General features: G+C 42.9%; 1 protein-coding gene across 2 annotated transcripts; it reads right to left on the bottom strand.

Moving 5' to 3' along the window:
- Positions 1 to 235: 235 nt before the first annotated feature.
- On the bottom strand, positions 236 to 19721 carry mypn (myopalladin). 2 transcript variants are annotated; one of them, XM_085478244.1, is made up of 21 exons: positions 19364 to 19721; positions 16261 to 17334; positions 12915 to 13090; positions 12775 to 12826; positions 12217 to 12679; positions 12034 to 12108; positions 11809 to 11950; positions 10378 to 10401; positions 9881 to 9997; positions 9025 to 9790; positions 7282 to 8355; positions 7059 to 7191; positions 6303 to 6380; positions 4890 to 5111; positions 4656 to 4805; positions 4483 to 4562; positions 4096 to 4222; positions 3808 to 4015; positions 3563 to 3728; positions 3184 to 3317; positions 236 to 3082 (listed from the first exon to the last, which is right to left on the bottom strand). In XM_085478244.1, the coding sequence occupies exons 2-21, from the start codon at positions 17328 to 17330 to the stop codon at positions 2904 to 2906; spliced, it is 5436 nt and encodes a 1811-aa protein (XP_085334370.1). In that variant the 5' UTR covers positions 17331 to 17334; positions 19364 to 19721; the 3' UTR covers positions 236 to 2903. The 2 variants fall into 2 exon arrangements, with proteins under 2 accessions (XP_085334370.1, XP_085334371.1); XM_085478245.1 differs by lacking the exon at positions 6303 to 6380.
- Positions 19722 to 21018: the final 1297 nt, after the last annotated feature.

The raw sequence follows: 21018 nt of genomic DNA, 5'->3' as shown, positions 1-21018 counted from the left end.
CTTGCACTGTACTTACATGTTTTAATGTACTTCTAGGTAACTATTTTGAGATGAAGTACAGCTAAAACTTATGGAATCAAATATTAAACTTCCATATTTTAATAATCCATCAGTATAATACACTGTGAGCCACATACAGCCCACTGTGATCTTAAGTGGGTCAGTGTAAAGACATTTAAATAAACATTTAATCACTCATATGTCTGAATATATGAAAAATAAGTGCAACAGTAGATCTCATTTGTATTGTATTTATTTTCTTTTTGCTTTTTTTTTTTACCATGGAGAAAAAACAACAACTAACAAACAGAAATTTTTACAGTACATAGTAGAAAACAGGAACTTTTCTGTTACTTAACTATTTCAGTTCATTATTGAATACCAGTTGAGGTCTTTATCAATAGGAAATGCAGTAAAACATGAAAATACAGTTAAAAGTTAAAAATCTACACCCTCTTTCACAATTTCCAAAGTTGCCCAGAGGGCCTGATTGGAGTCATTGCTGGGCTTCTTCTGGCCCCTGGGCCTTATGTTTGACACCTCTAATTTACATAATAAGATTGTATTCTTAAAAAAAGGGACTCACTTTTGTTTACAATTCAGCTCTTTTACATGATAACTCTTTTTCTTTAACTGCTGCTTCTGCTGTGTTTTGTTGAGTTTTCTTTCCTGTTGTCATTCTTTGTCAGGAAGGACATGCAGCTCCTGCCACTGTGTATTGACAGGCTCAAAGCTTGGGTGTAGAGGCAGGTTATGAATGATTAATCACTGTTGGAGCCCGAGCATAATGCCGGTCTCTGGTATTGGGTCAAGCACACAAGCTGATGCTGTCTGGTCATTTTGGGATGGACTGGTTAGCTGTGCAGTTAGGCATGTAATCCCATCTACCAGTTGGTTAATTGATTACAGATTGATGCAGTTTGCCAGCTGCTGCTTGTCTTGTCTGAGGGGCTCGTCTCGACGTTGCCCTGCCCTTACGTGCCTTCCACCCTTTTCTTTTTTTGCAGCCCCTCATACGATTGGCTTGTTGGAGCACCGATGGCTCAGCCATGCCCCTCTGTCAAAAGCCATATGTCACATCTGAGGAGTGATTGGTTTGCTCTGAGAGAATCATGCACCCTCAAAAATCCAGATCTCCTCATGGAGAAATAGAGATTAGGGAAGAAAGCGTATGCTTTAGTGCAAGCGAAAGTGTAAGACCAGGTTTAATCTACATTGAGTTAATAAATCTCATTATCATCAGGATCCACCTTACCTTAAACAAGCAGCTTAAATAAGATTACACTTGCTTTCAGAGGAAATGCTTTGTGTGCTAAACTTCTCCTCAAACACATGTGAGCGCTTATCAAATGTATTTTGTGACAGTTACTTACAAAACTGTGTTCGGCACATTGATGTTACAGTGCAATGAAGACAGTAACAATTATCAGGTTTAACGTATTTTAAAAAACATCACGGCAATATTCATCACGAAATGAGCTGTAAGTGTAACGAATGCAGCTTAAAAAAAAATCTAAGAATAAAAAAACAAACAAACAAAAAACCCACAAAACACTTGATTGTTTACTGCTTTACAACACCCACCCACACACAGCACCCAGTTAACAAGTAGGCCTGGCAGCTGGTCAGATGAGGCAGCGAGTATAATTGGGTCACGTAAGGTGAACATAATTTTATGCCTGTTTGAACTCTCATCCTCTATAATTGGACTGATTAGCAATGCTTAATTGGCTTCTGAGCTTTCCCATTTGCCTTGTATTTGGCATCAGTTTAAGCTAATAGGACTCCAATTAGAGCAGAGTCAAAACAGGCTCATAATCGTGAAAGCAAAAAAAAATAAAAGTGGATTTTAAAGCCCTCTTAGATGAAAATATTTAAATGAACTGTAATCAAACAGACCCGAGAAGGAAATGGAGAAGATGTTTTTTAGGTGCTGTTGAAGCTGTTCCAGCAAAGCAAACACGTCACCCATTTGAATAAATATAACTTCATTCTGAGAAGGAGAAAACTATTTTACAATGTGCAATTTTACATTAGCTGAATGTGTGCCTGCAGTCTTGTTTTTACTTGAATGCTCAGTAGTAATGGCTGCTTTTGTTGTATATGTCAGTGACGCATTTTCAGTCGTTTTCAGACTCATTCCTCTGGGAAACACTTCTTGAACTTTAGTTTGCTTTTAAGCAGATCGATTATCTCACCTGAAATCAAGGCACCGGTGAGCGCTGAACATGGCTGTATAATGACTATGAGAAGAGCCTGCGTGTTTCTTTAGTTATTTCATAGTCTTCATCAGCCGTAGGCAAACATGCACATGAAAAACGTGATGCAAAATGTGATGAACCTGAAGGAAGCACCCCACCCTCCTAGAGCCATTTAAATACACCGATCTAAATGGCACATTCAAACGTCTAATATATACTATAAATAAAAACATACAAGCTACTTTCTATGTAAAGTCTTAAAGAAACTATTGCTACCAATACAGGTATATATGTGATTTGCAGTACAAATACATGGTGCCAGGACCACTCTTTAGTAGAGGACAAAATATTAAGAACAGATCTTCAGCAACCTCGCCATCATAGCCAAGTATGATGTTGACAATAAATCAGATTCATTCAAAAACTTCACGCATGAAACTGAACTCCACTGATGGCTCATGAGCTAAGACTTTGCAAATCTGTTATTTTTTTCTGTAGGTGAAACACTCGTTGTATAACTTGAGTAAATAGGAATGGTGACAAACCCCCACTATCAGTGCTGCATCTTTAACACAATAAATCTCTGCCGTCCTAATCTGAATCAGTCACTTCAAATGCATCACACAAAATCTGCTCAGGTAATCGCTCTCCTCAGAGAGGTCGCAGTATCTGTTTGGAGGGTCCCTCCCCCTGCGCCAGCTCTCACAGTTCTTCGCTCTCCAGTGTGGCCTCCGGTGGGGAGCTGGCGAACAGGATGGGGCTGGTGTCCGACGTGGGGAACACTGACTTGATGTCGAGCCCCTGGCCTGTCAGAGCCGCGTATCGACTTCCTGTTCGTGGAGTTTTCTTCATGGGTGCGGGGATGCTCTGATGCCACTGTGCTAAAGGTGGTAGCTAGCATTACTACACAGAGTGACGTACCCAAAAATGCCGTGGATTTCTTAATAAAAGTGATAGCTACTCAGCTGTACAGAATATTTACCATATATATCAAGTCTGCAGGTGCATGAAATGACTCCAGCCTCGTTTTTTGCTGACACTGTGTACCAGCCTGCATCGTCTTTTGTTGTCGGCTGGATAAGGAGACACACATATCCTGTGGCGTCCTGGGTCATGCTGAGGTAGAGAGATGATAGAGAAATTTGATTCAATTTCAAAAGAGTTTAAAATTTGTTATATGGATTTTGGCTGTGTCTTTTTATTGGACATACAGACAGGAAATTAAGAGAGGAGGAGAAGAGGAAAGCGGGTATAACATTGGAATTAAAGTTGCCAAATTTAACCGCTCAGGCTTCTAAATTCATTTCTAATCAAGCCACGGCTCTGAAACCGTGTCTGAGGGAGTCAGAGTTCTTACTAACCTGATTCGGTCTTTAGTTCTGGGAATAGTCTCATTGTCTTTTTTCCAGAAGATGACCGGAGGAGGCATACCCACAACGCGACATTCCAGCCTTACTGGAGCTCCCTCAGGAATCCCCATGTTCTGCAGCTTCTCCACAAACTGGGGTGGGTGCTTCCTTTCCTTTTCTAAAACGAATATGTATAATTGAAATGTCCACATTGGGATTGTCAAAAAGCAAAAGTCCCAATCGTATTTGGTCCTTACCCACAACCTGCAGCTCCAGACTGAAGGAGCTCTGCCCTGCTTTATTGCTTGCGATGCAGGTGTATGTGCCGGCGTCTTTCTGAGTGAGAGGGTCAATGACCAGGGAATGGACGCCGTTCTCTCTCACCAGCATCTTGTGGTAAAGGTCTGGATAAACGGGCCTCCCGTTGACCAGCCACATGAGCTCAGGGTTGGGTAGGCCGCTCACCTGGAGAACAGAAACGTGTTACAGTGTGGGGAGGCAATATTCTTCCTGGCTTCAGTGGCACACGGGGATCTCCTGCCTACCTTACAGTCTAGTCTGCACAGTCTTCCCTCATGAGCCATCATGTCCCCTGGAGCCTGGAGGAAGTGAGGTTGAAAAAAGCGCCCCTGACTTTGTTCACCTTCAACTTCCTGTATGCGGTTTCGCACCCTGAAAACGTGGAGGCGATCACAGCATGTTATAGGAAACACACACATGAATCCACTTGGTTTTGTAAATGGCCACTAAGAATAGATCCCAGAATATCAATAACACTATGTTTACTTTTATAGGAATATTTCTGAAAGGTTTATATGTTCCTTTCAAATGCTACACAGAATGACTTAGATCTACAGTTATAAAGCGCTACCAAACCAATATTACTATCAGAGAGGATAGTCTATATTTGCCTGTTCACCCTGCACACTCACCTCTGAGCATGAATGGGTGTCATTCGGTTTCGGGGAGGTCCCGTTTGGACTATTAAATGACCTGAGCAGCTGATTCGCCCCTGGTGATCAGTGAAATATCACATCACAGCTCAGCTCGAGCAGCTAGAACAAGGTGCTGATAACATGAAGAGGATATAAGTCAGAAGTTTCACCTGTGGATTGGCTACCATGATGGTGTAGTTTCCATCATCGTCACTGGTCGTGGATTCTATGTGTAAAGCACAGGTCCCGTCCCCCTCTCTTATCTTCTTGCAATGGACATTCTTCTTCAGGATCTGCTTGCCATCCTTAAACCAGTAAACCTGATGAGAGCCACAGGTGTGAATGACAAAATCTGAGGTCGAAGTCAGAGATGCTTTTGCATAGCCTAGCTGTTGACCTCTCACCTTTGGTGCCGGGATTCCCACTACTTTACATGAGAAAGTTACAGGCACTCCCTCCATAGCCCTGAAGTTCTTTAGTTTCTTATCAAATATGGGTGCAATGCATTTTCCCGTGGGAACATCATCGTGCTGCACCTCGTCGTCTGACTCCTCCACCGGCGTCCTCTCCAGGCGGAACTCGATCTCGCTCATTAACCTTTGCTCAAAACTGGACACTTTATACTCCTAGTGGAGGAGAAGCACGACATAAATATAGTTACAACAGTCATACTGCTGCATGGACCGTGTCCCCTGTTTGCTCACACAGACTGGCCTGACAATAAATGGCTACAGTAACATGCACACCTGATACACAGAAACCACAACTCAGGGAGATAAGAGAGGTTTGCAGTAATCGGCAACATGAGACAACGTGCATCTCAAAACTCAAACCTCATAATAAAAAAAGATGCAGACTTTAAACCAGTTGTTGAAAGACCACACAGCAGCATCTGGGAGCACCAGGTTAAAAAAAACAAAAAAAACAACAACACCTAAGCTAAATAAAAAGGCTTATCTAACCTAATCACAAAAACTGAGGGTAAAACAGAGAACAGAGGAAGATGAGGTGTGTGAAATTTCATGGTAATATGTATGTTTTTAAAAGTAGAAGTGTTACTGAGGAAACACTGAGAGGAAGGAATTTTTTTAACTCATGAAGAAAAGGCTGCAAAATATAGTTTTCCAAAATAGGAAAACAATATTTTGAATCTTTTTTGAATTTGAACCCCTTTAATTGGATTATTATTATTATTCTCATCACCATCATTCGTGCAGGTTGTGCGCTGTATTAGTTAACATAAGCGTGAATGCTGGATTAGAGATATTAAGGAAACTAGATAAGTAGATGACCAGGGGTGCACATAAGTGGGCCGCAGGTGCGCATGCGCTGTCAAAATAAAAGATTCGCACCAGATAAGAAGTTGCAACGTGCGTTTGCATACATATAAAAGGCACTGTTTTGTCCACTAGAGTGGGATTTTCACGGCATATTCTGCATCAAATCTCTGTGCGTTCATCATTTGTTTGAAGCCAGCTCACCTCCTGCAACCACTTGTCCGAGAATACGTGCTTCTTTTGTGGTTCGGACTCCTTCTGACATTTCTTTGGAGGTGGAGGAAAACCAAAAAAATTGCTTGAAGGAGCTTGCTTCTTTGACATCTTTAAGAGTTCTAAACAAATGTCTGTCCTCCTTCAGAAAATCTTATGTACGCAAACGCGCGTTGCAACTTCTTATCTGGAGCGCGTCTTTTATTTTGACATCTGCGGACCACTTATGTGCACTCCTGTAGATGACAGTATCCTAAGTTGTGTCTGAAACAGAAGTATAACCCATACAGCCTCGAGCAAAGCAGTGCTTGGGTCGGGTCCGTGTACCTCATCATAGTTAATGACAGTAGCGGCAGTGTTTGGTCCAAGGGGCCTGCTCGCTGTTTTCCCCTCATTACTCAGCTTCTATGAAAGGACAGGGATGGATGAAGAACACCAAAGACACACAAACCCTACATACAAACACAGAGTGATGGAATAACGCACAAGCTGTTATTATTAGCATGCAGAGGTTGTTAGGCTACACTGACACCAGAAGATGAATGACAGTTAATGACTGGGGGAGGCACTGCTCTGTATTCATCATTTCCAAAAACACTGGAATGCTGTGCAATAAAAACACAATGTAATCCTTCAAAAATCATGTAAACCCTTTATTTCATTTAAAAAGGGACGATGTATAACAGTATTTGAAAGTTTAAACATTTGATGTGTCGTCTTAAATAAAGGGTTTAATGATCAGCGGATTAGCTACATTTGCATTTTACGCTGCATCACAATTGTTGTTTTTTTGGAAATGAGGTTTCGTATAAATGTCTCCATCAACAAGATGTGAGAATGCAGCACAGTCACTGGTTAATACTCGATAAAATATGATCTTTAAAAGTATTAAAAACTCTATTGCAATTATTGATCACATACTAATATTTTAAACCGATGAGCGGGTGATCCAGTGGAGGCGAGAGAAACCACCGGATTCACCTGTTGGGCTAAGAAAAATCTTTTTGCTGATGCGCCGTTCTATTTTCTTCACCACTTCATCAGTACAAAATAGGCAGGCAAGCCACAGAGACCACCTAGTACCTGCTGATGTACAAAATGTGGAGTGTCGTCTTTAACTCGAAGCTTCTTCTCGATGTCGAGGAGGATAATTTCTCTGCTCTCGCGGATGGCTTCAGCTGACGGAGGGCGGATCTTCAGTGCCTTCTTTTGAAGCCTGAGTAAACAGAGGGCAAAAAACAGAACACATGGCAGAACGTGTGACAGTCACATTTGCATTAGCAGTCGTTTGTCAGACACGGCATACCCTAACGGAGCTCCCTTGGGCAGGCCCATTGAGTTGGTGGGCTGGCTCGGGGTCAGGGATGGCAGGACGGAGCTGAGGAAGGCGACGGGGTTTTGGATGGGACTCGGGGTGGAGCTGCTGGAGGTGGGAGAAGAAGCCTGAGGGGGTGACTGGGCTCTTAGGACGAACAAGCTATGCACTGACCCCGGTGTAGGCGAGGATACGAGAGACGATGGGCTGGTGGGAGACTTGAGCACCCTTGTGGGGAAAATCCTGGGTGGTGGGGAGAGGGGTGGGAGGAGAGTAGGGGAGCTAGCCGTGGAGGAGTTGAGCTCAGCAGCCAGCTCGTGTAATAGTGGTACTGGTGACTCTGTTGGGGAAGGACTCCTGACCGGTGAGAGGGTCTGAGCGGTTACAAACTCTTTAGGTCGGATGTAGTTGAAGGAGTGTGAGGTAGGTGTGAGATTCATGAGGGAGGCGTGGGTGCTTCTTAGAAGAGGAGCCGGGGACGTGATCTGCTGCAAGGCCGGGGTCGAATCTGTAGAAACCGTGTTGAGCTTTGGTGCAGGCGGAGAGCAAAACTGGGCTGTGGGTGCAGTTTTGGCAAAAGATGCAGGGGACAGGTTAATATGGGAGGCATGGATGGTGTTCATCTGGGTTACAGGTGCTGTACTGAGAGAAGGGGCGGAGTTTAGCTGTGGGGCAGGTGGAGGGGAGGTCACCAGTGAGGATTTCATATGCTGTGGAAGTGAAGGAGGAGAGCTCAAAAGGGAAGCTTGGGAAGTGTTAAGAAAAGGTGAAAAGGTGGTGTTGAGTGCTGCAGCAGACGTTGATCCTGGCGCATGTGGGGTGGTGGTCACTGGAGGTGCGGAGTGGGGGGTTTGCTGAAGGGCTGATGTAGTATGTAAAGGTGGCACATGCGGTATTCTTGGAGACCACAGTGGAGCTTCAGGGGAGGTCTGGACTCCGGGCTGGATTTGGGTCTGGTACGGTGGGTGAGACTGAGGCTGGATGGGGGTTTGCGTTTCTGGTTCAGTCTCCTGCTGCTGCTCCATGAGGACCTGGTTGTGCAGGATCTGGAGCTGAGCTGGGTCCCTGTTGATCAAACAGACACAAAATCAAAGAACCAAAACTATACATGGTGAAGACGAGAGAGGCTCAGTGCATCCAGCATCCAGCAGAATACTCTGCCCTTTTATGGACTACCAACAAGCAGCCCATAAACAACACAGACCGAGCTTTAGATACACTGAGCTTTCAGTGAAAACAAAATGTTTGCCTCTTTTGTAACCATGAAATGACTGCAAATTGGCTCACAATAAATTATTTGTCATGTTTATCTGTGTTTTAGCCTGTGAAGAAAAAGAAAAGCTAAATCATAGAACAGGATGTGATTTACAGCATTATTAGAAGTAACCGATCAACATAAATGCACAGAAGCAAACTTACAAATAGAAAACGCCATCCTTTGTCTTAGAAAGTCTGAAGGTCCACATTTGAAGTCCGAATGCATTCATTTATGAACTGAAAGGATTAGAGCTGCTATCTGAGCGAGTGGAGGAGGAACCACCCACCTCTTCATTTCATAATACAGCCCATCAAACACACTTCAACACAGACTTCAAAGTTTGACCGAATTTGGGTAAATAATGAACAAAATCTCCATCTGAGCGCATGTTTTTTTTCATCATGTTGTACTGTTGCCAACAACGCACTTTTTCAAAATTCAGCAACGTGTTGTTGCTTTCTTTTTGCTCTACTCACAGTTTAGGCTTAGCCAGCACTGGTGGTGGTTCTTTGCTGAGTGATGCCTCAGTGATGTCTTCATCAAAGGGACTAGATGTGTCACTTTGTTCACCCTCGTCATCCTCAGGCAGTTTGAAGTGCACACGTCGGCCTGCTCTGGAGTTGGTTCGTGAGTCTTTGTGGTTTGTAAGGTTGCCTGTCTTTAGGCAGGAGTTGGGTGGAGGATCAGGTAAGGGAACCACAACAGGGCTCCCGTTCTGATGGGCTGGGGTCCCCTTAACTTTGGAACTGATGTCAGGAGATGTCGCTGAAGATCTGGACAACTCCTGCTGTGCTGAAGTCTCAGCTGCAGATGGAGAAGTAAAGGATTTCGGATATGAGAAAATTTTTCTGGCACCATGTGCTCCACTGGATCCTAGAAGGTCCTTGTGTGAGAGAGGATCTAAATTTGGGGTGCTGGTGCTGTGAGAGTTCAAGCAGGAGCTGCTGCTCAGGCTGGAGGGCTCCAGATTGAGCAGGCTGGTGCGGAGGGGGTCGGGACGCAACATGCTAGAGTTGTGAGGGTCTAGACGAAGGCTGCTAGTGTTTAAGGGGTCCAGGCGTAAGGTGCTAGAGACGAGTGGGTCAAGACGAATGGTGCTGGAGTGCGGCTTAATGCTGCTGGTTATAACAACCTCTGGTTGAGGTTTTACAGCAGGAGCTGATGGGGAAAGTTCTTGAACTTGACTTGGCTCCACTATTAAACTGCTTGAAGACCTCACATGGTTGCTGTTGCTGCCATTGCCTGAGGAGAACCAGCAACACACATACAGAAATTTCAATAAGGATAGAAATGTGAAAGCTGTTGACTTTTAAAGCCAAAGAGAGGTGTTACCTTTGACCCTGAGTGCAGCACTGCTAGATACGGTTCCATACTTGTTGTTTGCTGTACATGTGAACACCCCCGAATCTTCAGGAAAGACCTCAGCAATGACCAAAGTGCATATTTCCTCTAGAGGTAAAGAGAAAAAACGTGGCATGCAATCAAGTCGGATATTCTATAGCTGCACCCCAGCGATTTCTCAAAGTGTTTAAGTGCAGAAAAGAAAGATACATGACTCTTGTTTCAGCAGTGAGAATCTACGTGCAGCTAAGGCTGTTTGAAGTGATCTGCAACGGTGATTTGACACAGGATGGGAGGCTACCTTATATGGTCCAGATTCAAGGAAAAGCAGCCCTGGCTTATGTAGAGGGGAAGAGCAGGAGCTTGAGCCAAGGACTATAAACACTTCAACAGAGGAATATGTACACACTGCAGCATCGTATACAGGCAGGCAGCTGCTATGGTGCAGTCAACACTTGTATTTTTGACAGACTGAATGAAATATGTACCTGAATCAGCTGGAGATCTGGGCTCTGAAATAGAAGCAAGTATCAAAATCATTATGAAACCAGGGGGGAGAAGCTCATGTTATTGTTAATGAATTTTTTGGAGACTCATTATTAGCAATCATTTCCAAAATATTTAAATACTCATGATGGTGAATTCCACATGCAGAGATGTATACACGTATACACAATCTGAGCTTTAAAATCTGTTAATGCAATATAAAGATTTAGGACCTGGAGCTTATGAAATTAACCCTTGGACAATTTTTTAATACAGTACTGTGCAAATGTCTCGACTCACCCCTCATTTCTTTATATTTTGTTTCTAAAGAGGCAGACATTCTTGTAATATTCTTGTAAGTAATCTTAAGCAATACTTCTCCAGGCTTTCTGAAGGTATTTCAATTTTTTCTTTGGACATTGGCTACGTATTCATTCATTTTCAGTTCAGTCCTTGTAGAAGAAGTCAAAACAGTTTTTTAGGTTTGTAAAGTCGTTTAACGCTGACCTATGAATCATTCAAGCATAAAAAGGTAGCTAACTCGAGGGATGAACCAGTTTTGTGTCCACATGTAACTTAGCAAGTAATCAATTTTAAAACCAACAAAGTGATTTCCAAAAAGCTAGAAGTCGAAAACTTGAAATGACTTGGCATTGTATGCATTACGTTCTTGAAAATTTGAGGAACCTAGACATGTAGAGGATAAAAGAATTGAAAAAAAACCCCCCAACTATGTAAAGCTCCTGAATGGGATGGGAAAGTCAGAAAGTCCTGACATAAGACCTGAGAAATACATTTGGCTCTTGATCCATCTATTATCAAGAATCCATTTTCAAGGAAGGGAAACAGGCTGAGGTATGCCAGATTACACAAGAACTGGTGTGAAAATTTGTGACAACGGGTATTATGGAGTGATGGATTCAAATTTGAAAGTCAAATCTTTGCCAAATTATGTGGAGGACATCTTGAAGTACAAGAGTGATTGTCTACAGCCATCTGTAAAACACGACCAACGCTCTGTCATAGTTTGCAGCTGTATCTCAGTCAGTGGTGTTGGAGAGCCTGTCAAAACTGATGAAACTACAAATGCTAAAAAGCACCGACAGAGCCTGATGCACCCTGCAATCTTCTGGAAATCCTCTGATGGGCTTCATTTTTCAGCATGACAAAAATCCTAAACACACTGCCAATGTAGTAAAAACACACCTGGCTAGAAAAATCAGTCATGGATCGGCCTCCCCAGAGCCTCAAAATCAATATTGTGGGATCATCTTGACACAGAGCAGAACAAAAAGTGACCCCTCTGTTTTTCTTTACATAGTTTGTTTCCATATATATTTGCATGTTTCAGTAAATTACTGTATCTATTTCCCATTTTCCCAGAAAAATCTAAAGAAATATGGAGAAACTTGAGATTTTTGCAAAGAACTTACTTTTCTGCAGGATCCTGAAATCAGGCGAGTCCTCCATGATTTTTCCTTCTCTGTACCAGTCCACTCGAGGTGACGGCACCCCTTTCACACGACACTCTAGCACCACCAGCTGGCCTTCTGATGCAATGAGGTCCTGTAGGCTCTGATGGAACAAAACCAGCTTCAAGTTAAATCCCTTAACAAGCAGTATTGTACAGAGCAGCCTCGTTCTGAGAGAAAAGTTACCTTCGTGAAGACAGGGGCAGCCATAATGGGTTGCCCGTTTAATCCTTGTGGAGAGCTGTGGTTGGGAGTTGGACTCTGAAGATGGAAAAAAAGTCCAAAAAAAGGGGGGGATGGATCAAATTATATAAACTTAAACTAAAATAAAGAATATGTAGTGAAAGGAAAACCTTTGAGGTATTCTACCTCAGCCTGGGGTGTTTGTGCTGGAGGTGACAGGACAGGCACTACAGAGTTTAAAGGCTGTGACGTAGCTGTTGTTGAAGCCGTGTGTTGCAGCTGTGGAGTAGATATGACTGGGACAGATGCTGACGCCCCTTGGGCTTCTCTAAGTTCTGAATCACCTGTTGAAACAGGAAACACCTGCACAGACAGCACAGATGTTTCCTCCTGAGCAGGATGTGCTGCTGATGCCACAGATTCTTCTGATAACTCTGAGACTGGAAGTATAGCAGCAGATGTCCGGATTGGTAGAAGAGGTTCAGATGCTGTTTGAGCAGCCACTGGAGGCGAGAGCTGCTCCTCTGGTTGTTCCTCGGGGGCCGCTGCAGTCTGGGATGACACGCTCTCCTCCTCCTCCTCTGGAGGGAAGGTTTCATTTACAGATGACGGTAAAGATGGGGATGACTTTGGTTGGTTTCTCTGCAGCCTTTAAAAATCACAAAAGAAAGAAGTGTTTGTTTCGTTTAGTGTTGATAACTCTTGTTGGTGGGTGACGATAACGACAACGGGGCAGGAACTCACTGGGCTACATGTTCAAAGTGCGGTTCCACATCAGAATCGGAAGATGAGGCACCTGTGACATTGAACAGGAAGGTGTGTATCAATAAAGAAGTTGAAGTGCGGTATATTAAGGTGTCAAAAAGGAGGAAAGAAGCGATCACCTTCTACGTAGATCTCAGCTGACGTGGAGTCGGTACCGTAGCAGTTAGACGCAAAGCACGAGTAGCGCCCGGTATCCTCCTCGAATGCCTCTGCAATAATCAGAGAGTGCTGCTCACCACTGGTGATGATTTGAATGTCAGGGCTGTTCTCCAGCTCCTTTCCCTCACAGAACCACCTATCGAAGACAAACAAGGTAAACTGATCAGCGGTGAGTTTCTTCCATCTCCGTGACAGTTTTCTTTTGTTTCTTTTTTGCCAACAAAGCCAATCATTACAGGACAATCCCAGCGAGCTTTAAATTTGGTGCGTTTCTCTGTTTATTCAGATTTTTCTTTAACTTGATTTTTTTTCTAGTAGAAGTAAAAACATCTGTTTCCATTATAGTCATGTTCATTTTTGTTTTAAACGCAGTTTAGTTTGATTTCTTTTTTATTAACCTGCTGACACTGTTTCTACCAGCCTGGCCTCTTTCCCACTTCCCTAGTTGTGTTTCTGGCTCGGTAGCATTCAGCAGAGTTGCGCAGGCCTGGAGGGAAATGTTTTGACGAGCATGCCCAATCCTTTTCCCTGTAAGAGAAGAAGCAGCAGCTTGCCGTGCCACTTCAAACGCTGTTTCTATTCACTGCTGATGTTGTCATGACAAGGAGCACAAAACAGTTAGCATCATTTACTTTAACGTCAACGAGTTAAAATAATGAAACGCAACCAAATATGATTTTTTTTTAAAATTTGTTTATGACTTGATGAGAGAGGTGTTTAGATGCAAGGGAGCTTACAGCAGGTCTGAGTCCTAAAGCCAATCATCAGTACTGCAGTTTAAAATGTTATGTTATTAATAGCAAAAAAATTTATTTTAACAAATGTAAAACTTAAAAAAAATGGCAGAAAACCCTTCCAGCACAACTAGTACTGCACAGCCTTCTTAGAGCACGAGTAGACAGGAGCTGTACTTGGCAACAGTCTATTTTTTTGTCATTGTAAAACTATAATAACTTCTTCCTCTAACTTCTTCCCCTGCTGGCCAGCAACATATGCAGCAGCCTCTGTGTCAGCGTACATCTATTTTGAGGAGATGAGGCACTGATGCTTTATAAAATCGAGCCAATAAACAAAGAGGAATGGGGAGCTGATGTGTTGCTCTCTGGAAACGCGTCACCACATAGTCCTAATTCATATCATAGCGATTACGCTGAGATTATGGATCATCTGCTTCGCTTTTTCTGTTCAGTATGCAGGCTCTGATGTCCCCTGCCGCTGTAGCTGAAGATTTCCAGAGGGCGAAAACACAAACCAGCGCTAAAGGGATGTTCCTGATTCTCGAATGCAGGACGGGCTGGAATGTGTACTGCCTGTGTCCTGTCTGAGCAGAGCTTTGTCACTCTCAGTGAGTAAGAGTCTAAATTGAAAGCATGAGTGGCAGAGGAGGTGGCTTGTCTGTGGGCCAAAGACCCTTGCTTTCTGCACCTGTCTGGGATATTTTCCCTCTGAAGATCAGAACGAGAGAGGAGATTCCCTCATGAACCCCGGGGTCTCTGACTGGCTGACGTAACCACATACGCACAAAGCTAAACATAGACTCAGGATGCACACAATGCTACAACCTGACATATCAGAGAGAGCACACCACTGAAAACAGATGGAAAATATAAGCCTCACAACTCCATTTTGACTCATTTAATTCAGACACGGTAACAGCTACGTCAGACAAAAACACACTTAATTAAATGAACTCTGTGTTAACACAGAAAGTAGACTTGTAAGTAGAAACTGTTAAAACACACCTCAGATCTTCAGAAATGTACATCTGTGAGACACTGGGGCACACACAACAAAACATATAAAATTATCCACTCGGGAGAAACTGTAAATCATCTTACCAAAGTCTTCACACTTCTGTCAAGAGCTCAGTTCCATTATCAGACACGACTGCAGCTCACATTTCCAGCCCAGTCTAAAAATGGCTGAGAGCTACATTCTCCCTGGACAAGTATAAGGTAGTGGCTCAACAATGTGCAGCGGGGCTAACAAGCCCATGCCCCCTATAGTCCGACACCTCAGCGGGTTAAAGCTGCTCACATACGATTCACATAAAACAGATCAAACAAAACAGCCATGAAAACACCACGTGGCAATTATTATTATGACGCCTCTTTAAAAATGTCTAAACTTTTGTTACAGGAGGCCTTTAACTGAATGTGGTAAAAGGTGTAAATTGTTCTTAAATTCTAGCCTTTTTATTTTCAGTGTAGTTTTTAATGATTTATAATTTGTATGACTGCTCATCTTAAAAGGAGAATGCCTCGTGCGGTTATCATTTACTCCCCCGACGACACATAAATCGACACAAACGCTCACTCGTATGGTTCAGAATCAGCTGTCGGCCGTCATCACATGTCACTTCTGTCTGCATCTCCGAATAAACCTCTGCGCCATTCATCCAGAGTTACAACCTAAATGACTTTGTAATTTAGAGACGGGCTCTGACGACAGGTAACCAAAATATGTCTTTTAAAATAAATATATAAATCACATCAGAAAAGACCGTTTTCATCTTTTGCATTTGATCAGCAAAGAATACAGAGTTATACATGCTGATCAGGACATTTCATTGTTACATACATAGGTGCCAATACATGTATGAAATGTTAATATTATCAGGTGCTGGACTCTAGTATGCATATGTATAACTGTGTGCAGTGTTTAAAAAGCATGGGCATACCATTAATTCATTATTTTATCTACCAAATAAAATATATATATTTAAAAAATAACATATTAAAGTGTATTTCCTTCACCATGATGACCCCTTGTGGAGAAGGAACAGCCGAAAGTAGCTTTTCTCCATATAAATGAAGGCTAGCTGAAGAGGATTAGGCCCGCAGAACCCCCCCCCCCCCCCCCCCCAAACTTTTACCTTTGTAATAAATGTCTGTTGCAATACTTAAACATGGTTACATTTTTAAAAATCATTATATTGTGCAGTAAAAGCTTAAGATATATTTTTATGTACCAAATGCAAAATCACTAACCTAATGCTGCAAAATAAATGTAGTGGAGTAGAAAGTTTGATATTTGCTGCTGAACAGTAGTGAAGAAGAAGAAGTACAAAGTAACATTGTATCACTTGTGTTCTCATGCTATGTACTCACTACTCAAACAAAATCTTTCAGCTGAATTAGACCCTTGTGTGTGCTGCTAAAAGTCCACTGGGATGCTTCTGTTGAGGAAAACCAACAGCACATTGAGCTTTTACAAACACTGCATTTGAAAAAAATGTGTAGAGTCTGAAACAGATATTGTGTCCTGCAAAACAAAGAATAACTTAATGATGACTTATGATCTTACCGGACTTCAGGCAGAGGGAGTCCTCTAACAATGCAGTCCAACCGGACCTTGGTGCCCTCAGAAACCTCCCTGCTTTTCAGTTTCTGGATGAAGCGAGGCGGTTCACACACAGGCTCTGCTGGATATGGAGTTTCTGTTAAGGCAAAGCTTTGAGGCTCTTCCTCCGCCTCCTGGAGCACAGAGTCACACTGGTGCTCCTCAGTAATCGAGCAGTCCTGAAACTCCACATGTCCTGTCTCAGAACCCAGCTGGGCAACTGGTTGGTGTGTAACGGGAGGGCTGGGTGTCTCCTTCTCCACCTCCATGGACATGACTGCGCGCTCCCGGTTGTCAGCGACGAGGGGATAAGTTGTCCCATCGTTCTGGCTCTTGTTTGGGATCCTGCTCCTGTGGGCTTTGCAGGCTCTCGGGCGTATCCGTTTGGAGCTGTTGGCCTTGAACAGAGAGGACAGCTCCTCAATGAAGTCAGCTGCCTTATTGAGGAACTCCTTCTTGGACTGGGTCTCCACACCGTAAGGGGCATTTCTTGCTGACCTGTTATAGTCTTGGAATCCTTCACCAAAGTCCCTGCTGCTCCTGATCACATTGTCCTGCCGTGTGGATGCTTTGTGCATCTTTCTGTCAGATGTGAAATTTTCCGGCTGAGTGAGGGGCACAGTTGAGGGGGAAGCAGAAGGAGCATTAGAGGGGTTAGAGATGGGAACAGAACTGGGTGTGGATGAAGAAACTGAGGGTGAGGAGATTCTGGACGGGGTAGATGGCGTGACAGAGGCTTTGACCTCTGCCCTCTCCTCACGAGGCTCGTGTCCGATGGCCTGGCGGGCCAGGTTCACGCTCTTATCCAGTTCCTCCTGGCTGAGGAAGGCTGAAAGGTCTGGAAACTGGGGGTCACTGTGGCCAATAGTGTCCTCCGCCTTGCCTTTGAGTGACCCGTAGATCTGAATGCGAGAGGACGAAGCGTCTGAGCGGCTCATCTCGCTGTGGCGCTGCTGGGCTGTGGCTTCTGCCAGGTAACTCTCCCTTAAGAGCTGAGACAGCGACGGTGGCTGGTCAATGCTGTTCTCTTGCATGTTGCTAAAATAAACACAAGATTTAATTTAAAAAGTATGAAAGTAAAAACATTCATGTAGGCTTTCGGGCTTAATGTGATCCTCTGCAGGTTTATAGAATAATTTCCTGCCCCCTCCTCTTAAATAAGTCATTAACAAACGTGAAAGAAACAAGACACCCTGCACACTTGTGTGTAGCTGATCCACATGAATGTAAATCAGTGAATGTCAGCAGAGTGAAATGTCACAAACAAATACATTTTGACGTGATCAGCTTCTATCCTAATGCAGTCAGTGGTGTGATCACACATCCTGTGTGATCTGAGATTGAAAATATTTAAACAGCTGTGGATGGAAATCTAACTCCTGAGGACAAACTAATGCAAAACATCAATTTGCTGACTTCAAGCATTTAGAAAAGTTGCTGCTTGACAATCAGCACTCAGTTGTCAGAATAACTCCTTATGTACAAACAAATCCAGTCCTGATTAAAATCTGCGACAAACATATATTATAGTGGCTCATTTCCTCCATATTTTAATTCTTGGACACTAATGGAGTAGCTTGGGATTTTTCACATGTCATTGATCTTATAAGGCGCCTCGGTATAGCGCCTCAATTCACCTTCTGTTTGAAACAAGGCATTTTCACTCCCGTCCTTCTTTATTTAATCCAACTTTCTGATTCGCTGCCCCTCATCACCCTCTGTTTTTCTACAAGTGACTCAGTATGACGTCAGAGAGGAGTATATTCTTATGGTTATCTCAGGCACTCTGGCCACTATCTGAAACTGAATGCTTTTAAAGCAATTGGAAGCTTGAGTGTTTGGACTCATGATGATTACTTATTTCAGTAACTTTGGCCATGTTTAATAAACAGTATATATGACATGTATATCCTTGATTTACAGTTTTATTTTATTCTATTCTATCTCAATCAAAAGATGCCAAAACATGAAAATTAACTTTCTCTTTTGACTTTTGTTAGATAGTGATAGCTATTGAATTTTCTATTTCCACTAATTAATGACACTGAGTTAACAGTTTATCAAGAAACTAACTGGATTCCCAGCGAGTAAACAGTAAATCTGAGAAATCATTCATGGTTCTTTAGGTCTCTGACAGGTTTATCAGATCTTTATGTTCAGAAGCTGATGTCTTGTTTCAATGCTTTTTGTCTGCGTCGTGTGTTAAGGAGTCAGTAAAAACTATACAGTGATAATTATCTGAGCTTTAACTCTCGCTACTGCAGTTTTGTTTGAACAATGCCTTGTGAAATATTTGGCACGCAGTCAGAACATGAATGCAGAGCCCGGGGTTAAAAGCAGAGATATGTAATAAAAATAGCTTTTTATTTTAGCCTAAATTCAGCCTCGACAGGGTATCAGGTTCATGTGCTGTCACCAGATCTGAGAGACACAGGCAGGCTTTTTTACCCCCCTGACCACCTCAGATCAACATTTTTATGAGGTTTAGATTTTGCAGCGCTTTCTGACACCATGCATGAGCAAGTTATTGAATGCAGACATGAGATAGGGTACACATATGCCACTGACACTCAAATCAGTGCAATTAGGAGAGACAGCGATGCCCTTCCAACAGACCTGAAGCTGCAGCTGTTGTGTACATTTATCCTTTGCAAACAGGCTCCAAGCCTACCAAGTCATATCTAATAATAGCGAGGGGTCAGTTTACTGAAGGGAAATCAACAAAAAGAAAAAAAGAAAAGAAAAGCAGCAGCAATGCACCTGTGGGCTCTTGCTATCATAAGTTTGATCATTAATCAAGTTACACAAACACTACTATAATTATCATAAGTGTGGCACTGCTGAGTGAGATGACACACATGAACAGACCCCTTGACTAAACACAACAGTCCACACAGGTTAAGCTCATTGAATTAAACAGGAACGTATGGTCCAAACAGAAACAGATTAAAGCTTGTCTGAGGCTCAGTGTCAGTGTTTCTGAGGCTATACACAGCATCTGAGGCTGATGCCAACAGACGTCAACGAGATGCATGAACAATTAAATTAGGGGCTGGTGTGTTTTTACCTTCAGAATAAACCCAGCTGGCCCCTGTGGAAGGACTAGTAAATCCTCAGAGTGCACCTGTGCTGAAAGGGGGCCGATTCCAGTCTTCAGGCTCCTGCCACCCAGGAAAATCTCAGACACCGGCAGCTGCTCGGCCTTCCCTCTTTTCTTGCTGAGAATTAACCTTGAAGTTTACAGGAAAATGTGGAGCCGGGCAGCTACGGTAACCTGTCACCAGTAAAAGTAGCAACATTTGTCAGTGCAATAGTGGCAGGTTATTTTGGGGGAGGCCTTGCCCATGTGGCTGGGTGGTGTCCCTCCTTATTGGTCATGGGGAGCTGTGCTGTAGGGATTCCTCCTCCTGTGGTTCATCGCAGACCTCCGTACTGCAGAATTAGAAGCCCCTTGGCGAACCTTTCTCACTCACACAAACACACACTGACACACTCGTGTGAACCCTGCAGATGAGCAGATAAAAATCTATTTCCAAACAGAATTTGCATTCGATAAAGAAACGACAACAGTAAGCGTCTGTCATTAGTGTTACAAATACTAAGACTCAAGGATTTTATTGATTTTGAGATAAAAACAGATTGCTGAAACAGTATTTGAGCCATTCACAGTGGGTTTAAACATGAATTAATTTTGCATCATGTAAAATTAAAAGGTGAGACATGTAATCTAGTACAGCTAGTGTTCAGCATCCCTAATGATTTAGATTCCTCTTGACTTCATTAGCTGTATAACAACCCTGCTTGATGACAGGACCCAGTTGTAAAAGCTAGAATAATGAAATCATGTCCTGTGATTAGTTCATTTGAAGTAACGCGAGATAGAAACAAAAAGCAAGCCTGAGCATCTAATTACACTTAAAACAGTGTAGGAACTTGTATCAAACACATTTATTCGAGTGACTTGTTTAACAAAAAACGCACCTGTGACAAAAGCTAGTGTACACATACCGGTATGGAGAGGCAAAAACTATTTACAACATGAAGAGCATGTGCTCTGGCACAAAACCACATTTGCATATCATTTGCTTTGTTAAAGTGGACCCATTATCCTGTTCCAGTGGTGACTGCTCAAACTAAACATCATCAGAGTTTCAAATCATGAGTGCAGTGAACATACGGGTAACCACTGCGAGGCTGAGGTATCAAACTGCTTTAAACACTTAATTTGAGACAGATTTTTTTTCCCCCGGCTCTCTATGATGTCACTCTAAGCAGATATCCTTAATACGGTCATTCAGCTATGCAGGCCTGTGACTGAAGCCCCTCCTACTTGCTGTTCAAATCTTTTGTTCATGCGGCGGCAGCCAATCAAAAGAAAGCGAGCCCAAAAACAATACTGCTTCAGGCGGCACTGAGGCTCAGTATAAGATAAACAGGGATTCTTTTGGATGGGAAATCATGCAGAGCCACTCTGGTTGGGTCCAAGAATACAAACATGGAGGTGGCAATTTAGGGGGAAATTTAGGCAAGGTGAGGTTACATAAAATAAATAAAAATGTAAAAATAAAATAAAATCAGGAAATCCTCAAATGGTATTATGTGGTCCTTTTAACTGTATGGCACTCAGTGTTACTTCCTGTATACGGCAACCTCCTCCTCCTACGTGCAAGGCTTAAACAAACAAGTTGTCATTAAAGGCAGAATGACTTGAGGGTAAACCAG

The sequence above is a fragment of the Copadichromis virginalis genome, linkage group LG13 (genome assembly GCF_057382275.1).
Source record: "Copadichromis virginalis isolate Kocher_CV1m ecotype Utaka linkage group LG13, C_Virginalis_male_GT1.1, whole genome shotgun sequence".
NCBI classification, from domain to species: Eukaryota; Metazoa; Chordata; class Actinopteri; order Cichliformes; family Cichlidae; genus Copadichromis; species Copadichromis virginalis.
The sequence above is the reverse complement of the archived record's forward strand: the minus strand, read 5'-3'. Positions and strand labels throughout refer to the sequence as shown.

Bases quoted from the DNA above. Each gene is read 5' to 3' on its own strand.
- mypn (XM_085478244.1), bottom strand. From the start codon at position 17,330: ATGCAAGAGAACAGCATTGACCAGCCACCGTCGCTGTCTCAGCTCTTA. The intron at 12,680-12,774 runs GTGAGTTCCTGC...TGATTTTTAAAG, and splicing joins CACTTTGAACATGTAGCCCA to GCTGCAGAGAAACCAACCAA. The intron at 4,806-4,889 runs GTGAGAGGTCAA...GGCTCTCATCAG, and splicing joins TGGGAATCCCGGCACCAAAG to GTTTACTGGTTTAAGGATGG.